Genomic DNA, 14,324 nt, shown 5'->3' with positions numbered 1-14,324 from the left:
AATGTCGAACTCAATAATTGAACACTAATAATAATCATCAGCGAATATAATATTAGTATGATAACAACAGGATTTAGTAAACTGGAATATACGCAAGTGCCATATTGAAACCATATATAAAGAGGTTTTTTTAATTTATTTTCTGATTTCAGAGCACGAAAATGATCATCCTACATGAATGTTTACACAGAATTAGGATAAGGAAATTCAAAACTCTTATGTTTACAGGACTGTAGGCATTTTAAAGACTCTTCACTCAGTTCAATCATAGATATCTTTTAACACATACAGATTCTGTTGATAGAGCTAAAGACATAGCAAATGTACAAATCCAGTTTGTCAGCAAAGCAGGAACAGAAATTCATTACCAGTGCAAGTATTAATAAAGTGTGCTCTCAACATATTCCATTGCGTTCCTCTTGACATAATCAATCTGTTCTTTATCACCAAGAGATTTCTCATAATCGAGATACTTTTCAAAGAACCACTACAGATTACGAAAACAAAACACATGTAAAGGCCCAACAGCAAGGAAATAGACAATATGGTTAGACAGAAAGGAAGAGGGAAAGATCAATGAAGCGTACACACCTTCGTCTTTGTAGGACGAAGGCTCAAACTGATGCCCCTCTCAAATAACGCACGAATCAGATCCACATCACCAAGTAGAATTTCCTGTTATTTAAGATAATTTGTGAGATAAATATGTAGTTAAACAGCACGTTAAAAGTTAAACAGCAAAAAGGAATTTTACTTGATCAATATAAATATTCCACAAATCTCTTCTTTTTGGGTATGTCCGAAGAATTCCCTCGAGCAGGGATCGGCCTCTATCAGGAACCCTCTTCTTGAACTCGATGATAGCTGAATGCGAAATGAACTTAACATGGTTACGGCGGGGAAGGCTTAGAAAAGCACGATTTCTAACAACCTCAACTCGGTCTGGGTTATGCTCCAGGACACACTGATATAGCCTCAACCATACCTATAATTTTAAAGAACGTATTGCTTAATACCCATGAACCAAAAAAAAAAAATCAATGGTAACAAATACCATGATTCATCAGCTTATCACCATTTTCCTTCACCACTTAAAAAAGTAGTAATAATAGTAGGACAAATCTTAAAATATGCCGGTTGCCGTGCCCCAACTAAATCATGTTCTTACTTAAAACAATTTAAGGTCTCGTGTTTATTTACATTTTTGTTATTTTTACCAAGTAAGGTTCCGTATGTTTCAACGTAAAATATTTCCAAGTAAATTAAATTCTAAAACTGGCTTAAAGGGGGAGTTTTGGAGCCAAGATGAAACCCTTCTCATGCTTGGGCCCTGACAAACAGCTTCATCCCCTTGGGATTATGCACCTACCATAAATAAGAAATTAATATCAGAATTAAAAGAATACCTTTCAGCAATTGAGCGGGCCTTTTCAGCATCTGCCAAAGAGAGCATAAATTTTATGTAATCTATCCAGACAAAGCATCTATTTGGGAACCTTCTAACTCAAATTCATCAGCAGAGCTTGGGATACTATCCTCCAATAGTCTTTCTTCAGCAGCTCTAATTTTACGTTCCCCGAGTAACAAAAATTTTTTTTTTCCATAAATGAGTAAAACATTTTCAATCTTATAGTAAAATCGAAGATAACTAGATCTCAATTTACTGATAATGAACCGAAGTAAATAACAATATTACTTCTCTTCCTGGCCTTCTCTTTTGCGCATCTCTTGTTCTTCTCATCCATTGTGTCTGCATCATCAACATTCTCTATATCCCGACGGTCTACATTTTCCAATTCAGAGTTCTCTGTATCATCAAGAGGTACTGCAAGTGGAAGAACGGAAGCCCTTGCTTCCACTTCAGTAGGAATTAGATGCTCCCTATTTTCACTTTCAAAACCCAAATTCATCAGGAACTCAGTGGCCATCGTGAAACTATTTTTTTCAATGGCATCATCAGACCCTTGTGATGAAGCTGCATAAATACCAGTGTCATCACTGAAATATGAACGATCCACATCTACCTGATGAACAATCGAGAAACAGAAGAATCAATACTACGGTCTTCCATTGCTAAAGTAAAAGGCTAAGTTTTTCATACTGCCATAACTTCAAATTCTATCATTGAAGTTGCCCTTTTGATCATGTAACCCTTGTTATCAAACAGGTTACCAATTACAATTATCCATGACTTACAACCAGTCTAGTCATCAGCAATAAAACACAACAATGGTAAACGATACTTTAGAAAAGCTCCAAATATAATGTGTTTACCTTCAAAATCTTTGCTCTAACATTCTCCCCTGCTCTGTAATTTTTTTTTTTTTTTTTTTTTTTTTTGATAAGTAAGATAATCAGGTTATCAATCTTTTAATTCTCCCCTGCTCTGTATTTAACATTGTTGTCTCAGAAAGCTCAGAAACATGTCAAAACCCAACCTAGGCAAAGAAAGAATGCAACGGTAAACACAGAAGTCTATAATGAATATACTGAGAAACATTTTTCTGCCTGGTGATACCGAGTTTTGAGAATCAGCAATTCCATTCAAGATTGTTGAGTTTCGTGGTAAAATGTCTGATACAGTTCATTGATTGTCCCTGTCCAAATAAAGAACCATGTACTTCATTCATTCATGGATGGAATGGCCACCGGGGCAATCCTTGTATTTGATTGATTACCACAAATTAGTAAGAATTTCTCTTCTATGGTTTTACCCTTAGTATACCAACGGACCACTAAGAATTAAATAAAGAAGCTTGTTTGGAAGCCATGCCCAGTCTCTCATCAAGGTCGGTCTTCTAATTTGCATTAATTTTAAAAGACAAGAAAGTTAATACAAGTTAGAAAAGCGACCTTGATGAGAGACTGGGCATGGCTTCCAAACATTTCTTTATTTAATTCTTAGTGGTCCGTTGGTATACTAAGGGTAAAACCATAGAAGATGGTCTTCTAATTTGCATTAATTTTAAGAGACAAGAAAGTTAATACAAGTGTAGAGAAGAGAACAAGAAAAATAATTCAAGTGTAGAGAACACTACAAGAGGCTGATGATATACATAAACATTTGTGCACAGTTAAAAAAACACTTTCACTTCCTATCTTCTATCAGATGATGTGTTGAAAATTGGCATTCATTACTGTAATATATTATTTAGTTCGACCACAATTAGGCTAGTTGATTTGTTGAAGGAAAGGTATTCATTAAGGTAATATATTATTTAGTTGGAGAAAAATTAGACTAGCTCATTTGTTGAAAGAATAGTTTTCATTAAGGTGTGTATTATTCAGTTGGACCAAAATTAAACTAGCTCATTTGTTGAAAGAATCATATTCATTGTAATATATTATTAAGTTCGACCACAATTAGGCTAGTTGATCTTAAGGTAAATATATTATACAGTTCAACCACAATTAGATGAGCTCATTTGTTGAAGGAATTGTGTTCATTTAGTTCCGTCGCTGATTTATTGAAAGAATGGTATTCACTAAGCTAATATATTATTTAGTTCCACCACAACTAGGCGAAGAGATTTGTTGACAGAATAATATTCATTAAAGTAATATATTATTTAGTTCGACCACAATTGGGAGAGCTCATTTGTTGAAAGAATTGCATTCATTTAATTCCACAATAATTAGGTGTGAAATGCGCGTAGCTACCAGTAGCAAAAAGCTCGCACCTTCTTCAACTCGCCTTTTGCCTACCTAGGCACGACCTTGAGGCTCCTCTTGCCTCAAGTGCGCCTTTGACAACTATGATACTATAGGTAGCATAACCAATGAAGGGCCGGGCTCCACTAGTGCTGGCAATACTTGACATGACAGGGGATAATTGCGTTTAGATTGGACTTAATCGTGTTCAGGTCGTAATCGTGTCAACCCAAATTGGCATGATAATTAAACATATGTTCGTGTTTTACCCATCAACCCGTTTCTAAAGCAAACCGTCTTCATATACACGTGTCGTGTTCATGTTAGAAATGACCCCCATTGAGCTAACAATATCGAAAAATCACAAAAGGAACAAGATTTCAATAACACCTGTTTCTGAATCATTTCCCTAACTCATCTTTCCTAGAGAGGGGAAAAAACATAAACAGAAACAAAAATAAGAAAACAAAACAAATGCAGGTTTATATGTCCCAAACTAGACTAACCAATTCCAGATAGAGTAAAATAAATTAGTAAACCAACACCACCTTAAGTTTGAAACTATGGCATTCACAATTTTAATTTTTGTTTCAGTTCCTTGCACCTTGTTCAGCTCTCATAAAAAATATACAGTATAATAAAATTGTATGCAAGTCTAACAAATTTATTAGTTTTTCAAATCATTAACCGATCAATTTTAAATTTTACCTTTTCTCCTTCCATTGTATAATTTTATTTCTTTTAGGATTTTAAATCTATGTCAGACGTTAGCAAGTATTAATAGAATTTAAAACAATTATAATGGTAACATAATTACAAACTTATACGAACATTTAACAACTCCGTACCTTCAAAGTGATCTTTTTAGCAGTGATTCCACCGCTGCAAAGGGATTCAAAATCATCCTTCGTGGAATGACTTACGTTCTTCACTCTATTCTTCTTCTTCTTCTTCGACTCCCTCTCCTCCGCTTCAAACTCCGCATCAACTTTGGTACTAACTTCGTTTCGACTACGCGAATATCCCCCACCTTCAAATACATAGCAATAAATAAAAACTATCTATTTATATATATTTTTTTGCAAATAATTAGTGAAAATCTAAGCCACACAACCTTTCTCAAGTTCTCACGTTCTGAACGTACTTTAACTCTTAGCTCTGCCGGCATAAATTCTTACTATTTATAACTTAATTATGCGACTCTCACCCTTCCCTCTCGAATCTCACTTTATATATATATGTGTGCGAACAATTAATTGGTGCAAACCTCTAGGGAAGGAGGGGACATCGTCGTCTTCAAATTTTGGGGGCAAAGCTTCTGATGGCAACTCGGTTCTTTTGCAACATGGTTTGAACCATCTTTTCGATTGTTTACGCAACTTCTTTAGGGAGTCCTTGGTTTTAGATATCTTTGATGGTGGTGACATTTTGGTCACTCTTAAATTAGGATTTTGAAGAACTGCTTTCGACTCTCGAGTTTGTTTCTAGGAAGCGGGAGAGCGAATGATGGAAGGAAGTATTTATAGGGGCAATCACTGGACAAGAAATCAAAATTCAACTAGGATCAATATAAGTCGGATTAAAGTAAAACCTACGCCCAAACAATCCAAGTTTCGCCCGAGCTGGAGTCGGTTTAAAGTAAGGTCATATAGTTAAAGAAGGGGCGCACTGTGCCTGTTGTAAGTTCTTATGTGATTTATGTTTGGTCACGTCATTCATCACTATTTGACAATTGAGACCGTGTTTGATAATCACACCACCATTTATAAGTAACATTTCACCACCATTTATAAGAAACATAAAAAGTAACATTACTATTTATGTGCATACCTTTGGCCACATCATTCACCGCCATTTGATAATTGAGACCGTATTTGGCAATTACATTACCATTTATAAGTAATATTACAGAATCTAAAAAGTAACATCACATGAATATAAAAGTAACATCACCATTTATGTGTATACCTTAATTTAAGGGTGAAGATACTTATAAATGGCAGTGAAATGTTACTTAGAAAATGGTGGTGTAATTGCCAAACACAATATGTTGAATTGAGTTAAGTTTGTATGTGACATTACTTAGTCTGTATTATGTGCATAACTTATTTTGTGTGTGATGATACTTATAAATGGTGGTAAATAAGGATCCAAACGCTGTCTCAATTCCACTCAAACGCTGCCTTAAGAGCTATTAAATGAAGAATGATGTGGCAAAATGTAGGCCACTTAAAACTCACAACAAGAACTGCATAGGAATCTCACAGCAGAGGATTTGCGCCCGTTAAAGAAGACCTCTAGGCTCTGTTACCGCTTTGCATGCTTGGCAGGGTCTCGGCTCATTTAATTGTGAGCTCAGGTCTGGTTCACTTTGATTTTGAGATGACTCATTTGAAACTGACTTGATTTTTAAGTATTTTTAAGTCTTTCAAATTTTTATATAATCTCTCTTTTTGATGTATACGACTTTTTAGAACATAAATTCATTATTTTAAGACAGCCTTTTTTTTGAGATATTTCAAATCTGATTTTCTATTTTTGTTTTGAGAGTGCACACATATATACAAGACTGATATAATAGTGTTGTTCTCTATCTCATTAGAATTTGAGCATAATTGAAGATTCAGAAATTTCAAAAAACAGATCTAATTCTTCTACATTAAATTCAGATTCAAATAAAAATAATTTCATATCACACTTTGGAGAGATTGAGGTGCTTGTGAAGTATTGTTGATTTACCAGCAATCCTTGTATATAGTTTGCACCATAAATCTGAAGTCAAAACTGTTGAACGGAAAGTCACAAAGTCAGAGACATTCAACAGATTGAATCTTGGTAGGGCCACGGGATGTGAGCCTGAGTCAAAATTCAGTGTATTTTGCTTCATACATAGTAGATCATTTGCGCTCTGAACAGTGCAAAAACCCTCGATGTTTTTCAATTGATTTCCTCGCTAAAATCCTACTGTCATCTTTCTAACTTTACTTGCTTTACTTTTCAATATTTATATATGTGATTGTGAATATTTAATTAATCATATAGGTCATTTAGGGATTTAATTAATTACTTTCGCACCGCATAACTCACAAAGTGTTCCAAGACCGGCTTGGTCGGGGAGCTTTTGCAATCACATGGTGTGTACAACAGTACCTGTCACGACAAAGTAATATTCATTAGCATTGCTTAACTATTGAGAGTTCATTTTTTCCATTTGCAAGTGATCAAAAAGTAAAGAAACCGCTCCACTGTATTGCTTAAATCAGAGACTCTGAATGTCAATTTGAAGCCCGCCTCTGAAAGTATCCTGGGCAACCTGTTCTGCCTATAAGGACACAAAGAAGCACTATATTAAAATTCTATCAAATAAAACCCATAATCATAAAAAAAAGAAGAATTTACATAATCGCTCAACTTTTCTGGCTAAGAAACCGATGTCAAACAAAAATGGAAGGACCAAAACAAAACAAAACAAAACAAAAAAATGTCCTATGTACTTGTAAATGACCAAGGAATCAAAGCAATATAAGGACTCGTAGGCATCATCAAATAAATTGTAGAACTTCCCCCATATGGCGAAAATAAACCAACACAATAGTATGAGAAGCAAGCATTATTACAACTTACATTAGTTCGCTCTAACTGAAGATAAGCCTCAATAGCATCACCAGCCCTCTCAAATATTTCAAGTAACTGTAGCACATGTATGTATCATTGCCTCCTTAAACTTTTTACAGATTCGAGCCAAATCTCTGTGTGTTCCTTTTTGTACGTACAGTAATTTATGAGTGTCCCAAGTTCAAGGCGGATGCATTGGTCCAATGTCATCCATCCAGTTTGATAAAATGTAATTGGATCCTCCTCAACCATTTTCCGATCTACCATTAGTAGAACAGCAAGCTCAATGAGTTTGACATCCCTGGCAAAATAGCAAATTACCTCCTTGATCCCTTCTGTATTATATGCGCAAGCAACCTGTTGGTTTCCAATGCTTCTTTCTGCCACAAGCGTTAAGTAAACCAAACAAGATTAAACAATCCTTTGAACATTGCTCTGTACTTCAACTCACTCATCTGTAACCAAAATGTATCCTACACGACCCACAAATGATTATTAGTGAAGAACTAACCATTTTTTAAGCAAATGCTTGAAAACTCAGTCTGTACGAGTTTACATTTTGATCCTAACAAAAGATTAATTGAGTACACATACATCAATCCACGAGACTTAATTTGAACAAAAGGAGAGAATACATTCAAGTCGTCATCTAGTCGCAATGAACTGCAATGTTGTGCTAGAAGACTAGAAATTTCATGAATTCAAAAAAGGGGAGAGCGTACATTCATGTCACGGTGAGCTCCATTGTTGAAGAACGAATGCATGCAAATTACATGCAAAACAAAGAACACACACAAGTCCTTGTTTAAATGGGAAAACTACTAATTTTCTTGATAAGCCGCATTAAAATGGCTCCATCAGATGCTTGATCACACGCCTTCAAGAAAGAAGCTTGTAAACAATTATCCTCTTCCCACCAGATTTCAAGGCTTCACTTCACCGCATCAAACTGTGCCCGAAAGAAAAGGCAATCCAAACTACAAAATTAAATTCATAGGGTTACGAACAAAAAGCATTAGTTAGTGTATCCATGTGTGTGCTTGTATTGTAGATGCAGAGGACTAGAGGAGAGAGATTAGCTTCAAATTCTCAAGGATATGAAAGTAATCCATACAGTGGCTCAGTACCGTCAATGGGAACTGTAAGTTACATAAAACATTAATCAAGTTGATTAGGCAGAAAACAAACTTGTGAATCCATTACAAGATTAATCAAAATGCTTGGTGGACAATGGAAGACATATATTACATAGAAGCCTCATCAAATATCTGGTTCAAAAGAATTTCAGCTCTACCACACACTGTATGTTAGAGAAGTACATTATACTTATAATAAATACTTGCTTTAAGAATTTGTTTCTAAATAAAAAATACAAACTTCCTGAATGTATTTTTCAACTCCTATTATGAATGTCAGCATTCCATTCCCCCATGGCAAACACATCATCGAACTTTCAATCAAAATGAAAACACCATCACCAATCAAAACAAGGAAACAGAAAAAGGGAAAATGAAAAATGAAAATTATATCTCAAGCATTACAGATTGTAGCTTATTACATACAATGGTAAGTGAGTAGGAGTAGAATCATTTCAAGAAAACCTATTTGACATGCCTTTACCATAGTTGTGTTTTAGGTTCCCCAATTTCTTTTTTGATTCCGTACTGGATGATTTATTATTTTTTTTTTTCATCTTTAGATATTTTGTATTTTCACCCTCCTACAATTTCAATACATTATGTAAAAAAATCACAGCTCTTCCTACAAACACAAAAAATCCATGTCATATGACTTGCACAAATAAAAAATAAAAAATTTCATGCCACATAAAATGGTGATTTTATTTTACCCAAATCTACAATTGGATCATTAAATATTTGGAAAGTACCATGGCGAATGGACTAAGCCTGCTCTTATTATTGTCTGCAACACCACTTGACTACATGGCAACTTTTATAAAGCATAAATCAAAGTTTTTTTTTTTTTCCCTAGTTGGTACTCACACACATATACCTCCACTGAAGCTCGAACCCCTGACCTCTCTTTGAGAACTAGGAGCTTGGTACCGCTAGGCCACTGGCCTGTTGGTTAAATCAAAGTTTAAAAATCTAAACCTTTCCCTTCTTCCCTTTTTGATAACTAAGTAAAAAATATAAACATTTCTTAGAACTGTAACAAACTCAAGTGCTCAAATACAAGTCAAATTATAAATCTAGCATTCGTTATAAACTACTGTAATAACAACTTTAGTGCTCTTGGTTCTATAGGAATTGTAAGAGAGTAATTTGGGCTTTCCTTCCCGGCACATTATGATCCAAGAGAGACAGATAAATAATCCAAGGGGGTTGTTTGGAGTTCAAAATTTGGTTCTATATTTTCAACTTATTACGAATCCAAATTGTTTATGTAGCATTTAATGACTTCATTTTCTTCTTTTCGTAACATTTAAAATGAGTTTGTTCCATAATGATAAATGAATTCTCTTCCTCCAATCTTTTCTACTACATGTCATTTCACCTACTATATGTAAGTTTTTTAAGTCATTTTTAATAACCTCATCCGATGTTATCTTTGGTCGCCCTCTCTTCTCTTACTTTCTATCACAACTAATCTCTCTTGTTTGACCGGTACGTCTCCAAGTATCCGATGTATGCGTCCAAACCATCTAAGCCTACCCTCTCTCATTTTCTCACCCATGCGTGTTACACCTAATTTCTCTCTCACACTTTCATTAATGAATCAACTAGTTCTTTGTAAAAATTCTATATATCACTTATATTTCTAAATTAGAATAATTATGATTGATAAAATAAATAATCCATTTTGCATGGGACAAACATGGGCCCTCTGTTCATCACCAACTCAAAATGGAAACATAAATTCTTCAACAACTGGCTATGCAACTGTCTGTGCAGCCTTCAATATTTGTTCAAGATTTCCCATGATGAAGCAAAGATCAGAAGAGAGAGATGGGCAGAGAGATGCACATGGACATACACATTTATATTATATGCTTGTGTTCAACATCCATTACATGCAACAACAGTAAGAGTTGAGAGCAGTAATGATTCGAGACAGTAAATGAAGCTTACTTCTAAGGATGCACTCACTCGTCATGCCCAAAAGCTGCATACAATTTGTCAATGATTTGCTGGGATTGCACTAGTACAGACCAATTAAGATTATGCTCGAACAATCAATGGTGGCACCATGGCTGTCAAGCAGGACCCAAAGAGAATGGCCATTAACATCATCATTGAGGCTATCGTAAATGTATTCAGCAGCTTATGATGAATCAATCTAAGAAATTATATTCATGATTATCTTAACGAGAATATGATTCTGAAACCAGAAAATGGAAATAAACAGTTATGTTTACATACCAACAGCCAGTGGCCTAGCGGTAACAAGCTCCTACTTCTCAAAGGGAGGTCAGGGGTTCGAGCCTCAGTGGAGGCATATGTGTGTGAGTACCAATTAGGAAAAAAAAAATATGTTTACATTATGTCTCCTACTGATGACCCTAAAACTGCCATGTTGAGTTCCTTACTGCAAGTAAGCAATCCGCCAAGTAACATGCACAACTCTTCTATCTTCTCTTGCCAATTACTTCTATTATTTTTGTTTGAAGAACTCAGCCCACTGTTTTGGAGCAGATGGGTGAATAACTGATATGCGATGTACGAAATTTTTCTCACTAGTTGCAATTATGCTCGCAAGGGAGTAATTTTTTGCACAAAAACCCTTTTCCAAAAGCCACATATGGAAATAGTATCTGGGCTTAATTCTTTTCTCTAAATCATAACACAGAAAGGCAGGAAATTCATCAAGTAACTGCAAAGATGATCCCACATCCTGGCAAAGGAAGTTCAATTTCTGTTCAAGAATTTCTGCCTTTTGGTTTAGAATCTTAGGTGACAGGCTTAACATCTTAGAAAGTTTTGAGAATTCAATCCCATTACGCAGAAGGCAATCAAAGCGTTCCTGCAGTTCGCCACCATTGCCGTTTACCCGATCTAGGACTTTTATGATAAATTTATTCTCTCCAAACCCGACACCGTGCAAGAAATTCAACTTGGTTAGGTAGTGATTTCGGTTTCTTGAAGATTCTATTTTATCCAAACGAGCTTTAAAATCACCATCCAAGTCTTCGTCAAACTTACAACCATCATAGCTACCTAACAAAAGATGATTCCCATTTTTCATCTTATTGAAGAACCATTCTTCTAGATCCAATGCTCTCATCACATGAGGCAAATTAACCATTTTGTGTCTTCCTACAACGTGTGGATACTTTTGAGCAATAGATTTTAACTCTTCTGTTTTCATTCCACAGTGTTTTAGGAACCCCAACACTGAAATCACCCGATTCTCCAAATCAAAACCTAAAATTTCTGGTCTCTCAAGAAGGAACAAGGCAACCTCCTCCTTCCCCACACACAACCTACAAAAGAAATCCACCTTTCTGATCAAATCTTCCTCCGAGTATTCCATAAAAATGCTTTTGTTAATACCCATCAGTTCCCCCATCTTCCCTTTCTCACAATCTAAGTCATAAAACACCCGAATTTTCCTACATATGTCATACCAAGCATCCAGATTACACTCCACATAACTCATCAAATCAAAATCAATAAGAACCCTTTTCAAATCATCAAGAAACATGGCATATTTCCAGCCCAGTTGACACTCAGCACTTAACACCCGAGGGAAAACCAAGCAAATAGCAATTATCAGTTCAGTTTTAAACCCGTAATCTTTTAACCCTCTAAGCTTTCTACTCAACTCTGTAGAATCCATACCAAAAATCGACTTCTCTTCCTTATACAACTCTCCCAACCTGTTCCAAGGAAACCCAAAACCGGAAAGAGCGTATGCCGCATTCAAAGTCCGCAAATCTTCCGATAAAAAGAACTTGTTCGCAGGCAAAAAACCATTAACTTCCTTATAATGAATGCCTATACTTTCATAGAAAAATTCAAATTCGTTAATGGGGTGGTACCTGAGGAACCTCTGGAACGATCCAAGAAACGTGGCCCGCGATGAATAGACTTTGGCAATGATGTTGACGAGGGAGAATGTGGAGTTCTTGCCAATGTGCTCGGCGAATGTGTAGGGTAAGTACCTGGTGTTGTGGAGGTAGTCCGTGAGGGCCTGTTGAGCGTCTTGGATGACTTCGCGTCTCCTGTTTCTTATTTTGGAGAGGCTTGGCAGTTGTGAGATCTTGGACGCAGAGGAGAAGTGCCGTGAAACAACGGTGTATAGGAACCAACTGCTGCTGCTGGTGGCGGCGGCGGAGGCGCGAAGGAGGTGCATTGTCTGGTTTTGGGTTCTAGGGTTTCAATGTATGGTTTCAGTAATTGGGGTTTGGACGTTTGACCGGTTTGTGATTGGTGTGAGAATTGACCGGTTTTACAAAACTGAAGGCTGAAGCCGTGAAGCGTTGGACAATTTAATCAAACTCAATCCAGAGCTCTTAATGAATTCACGCACGATGTTGGAACTTGGCCGGGTTGGGTGGCTAACAGTAACAAGTCCAAACTTGGCCGGGTTGGGTGGCCCACACCAAACTTGCGTTGTTCAATCCGTACCAAGTCCAAGTTTTCATGAATTCATTACATCTCCACTTGGCCGTGCAATTTTTTTTTTTTTTTTTCAAGTCATCTCAAATTCTTTCCTTCTATGTTTTTTCTTTTCTTTTTTTATTTTTATTTTTTTATTACTATATATATCATATTCATATATATATATATATAAACACCCATAAATCAAAAAAGATAGAAGAAAGGTTTAAAGAGGTAATTTTATTTCAAAAAAATTACATTTTTAGAGTCCATAAATAAGTAATTAATAAATTTAAAAGTAAATGCGCGATTGGTTAAATGATAAAGCAATTGAATACCCACTGTAACTATTAAATCATCTATGTAGGGTATAACATTAAAAAATAAATAAGTAAAATTATACTATTTTCTTGTATGTTAGGTTCGTTTGTAAAACTAAAACTTAATCTCAGATTCTGTGCAAATTAAATTGGAACTCTAAAGTTTAAATTTAATTTCATCTCATAGTCTTAAGGTAAGTTACATAAAGAACAAACGTGAAAGCGACAAAATTAAGTTAGAAATAGTAAGAATTTGAGTGAAAACAACACAGGTTGAGAATGATTGTGTTACTTCGGCCTCAAGTATCTTACCCATTCCAACAAATTTTTCGGACTGGAATCGAGTTGCTCAAATTAGACCCACCCAAGTCCCAGCCTTAGTTGGAACAAGAAATCTTCTCTCTTTCTTTTTTTAGCTTTGAGTAAGGGTTAGGTTTTTGTGTAAAGGCATGAGTAACTTGAACTTAATTAAATAAATTAACTGAAGCAAGATTAAGTATATTGTCTTAGTTCAAACATAAATAAATAAATGTTTGGATAATTAAAATTATTAGTGGTTTGGTTGGGCTCGAGTATGAGTTGAGATATTTAGACATTGAATTGGCCTTTAGTCATCTTCTGCACCATAAAATTAGAGTTTTAGAATTATAATTGATATAATTAGATAAATTTTAGTTCATTTTTTTTGTAACTTTGAACCAATATTTTTTTATATTTCACTAATTTTAATTTTAAAACTTTAATTTTATGCAACCAAATATAGTTTAAAATTTAATTTATTAATAATTCACCCAAATCATCAAAAAGTTAAAACTCAAATTATATAACAATCAATCCACGAACTGCTAAATATTTTTATATTATAAGTAATAAAATATATATATATATAGTTTTAGGGTTGGATTGTTTCGAGAAGTCTATTTAAGCAAAACACAAAATGAAATTAAGTTGAACAATTTAATCCAAATTCATCGCCAACATTAAAAAAATAGTTGTTTATAAATGTCAAAATAAAGTTAAATTGGATTGAGTTTAAAGTGCAACAATTGGCAAAAAAAAAAAAAAAAAACTATAGAAAAATTATCTGATACCCAATACAGATAATGAATTTTATCGACTTTTTTTACATTTCAATTAAATTGTCCAACAAAATTTCTTTATCAGTGATTAATAA

The 14,324-nt window shown here is 34.9% G+C and overlaps 2 protein-coding genes across 4 annotated transcripts; both read right to left on the bottom strand.

The window, feature by feature from the left end:
- Positions 1-117: 117 nt before the first annotated feature.
- Positions 118-5,078, bottom strand: LOC132278269 (uncharacterized). Its single transcript, XM_059780071.1, has 5 exons — positions 4,919-5,078; positions 4,500-4,681; positions 755-2,024; positions 592-675; positions 118-487 (listed from the first exon to the last, which is right to left on the bottom strand). The coding sequence occupies exons 1-3, from the start codon at positions 5,076-5,078 to the stop codon at positions 1,656-1,658; spliced, it is 711 nt and encodes a 236-aa protein (XP_059636054.1). The 3' UTR covers positions 118-487; positions 592-675; positions 755-1,655.
- Positions 5,079-6,797: 1,719 nt separating this feature from the next.
- On the bottom strand, positions 6,798-13,048 carry LOC132276466 (transcription termination factor MTEF18, mitochondrial). Of its 3 annotated transcripts, XM_059777899.1 has the most exons (5): positions 10,650-13,048; positions 10,359-10,480; positions 7,989-8,243; positions 7,276-7,739; positions 6,798-6,973 (listed from the first exon to the last, which is right to left on the bottom strand). In XM_059777899.1, exon 1 carries the CDS (start codon positions 12,580-12,582, stop codon positions 10,882-10,884), a length of 1,701 nt encoding a protein of 566 aa, XP_059633882.1. In that variant the 5' UTR covers positions 12,583-13,048; the 3' UTR covers positions 6,798-6,973; positions 7,276-7,739; positions 7,989-8,243; positions 10,359-10,480; positions 10,650-10,881. The 3 variants fall into 3 exon arrangements, with proteins under 3 accessions (XP_059633882.1, XP_059633881.1, XP_059633883.1); XM_059777898.1 differs by lacking the exons at positions 6,798-6,973; positions 7,276-7,739 and having other exon boundaries at positions 7,747-8,243; XM_059777900.1 differs by lacking the exons at positions 6,798-6,973; positions 7,276-7,739 and having other exon boundaries at positions 7,747-8,243; positions 10,377-10,480.
- Positions 13,049-14,324: the final 1,276 nt, after the last annotated feature.

The sequence above is a fragment of the Cornus florida genome, unplaced genomic scaffold, assembly GCF_030987335.1.
Source record: "Cornus florida cultivar Cherokee Brave unplaced genomic scaffold, ASM3098733v1 CherokeeBrave_3.0.0_Hap2_Chr10, whole genome shotgun sequence".
Lineage (NCBI taxonomy): Eukaryota > Viridiplantae > Streptophyta > Magnoliopsida > Cornales > Cornaceae > Cornus > Cornus florida.
Note: the sequence above shows the minus strand (reverse complement) of the source record. Positions and strands in the feature narration are given on the sequence as shown.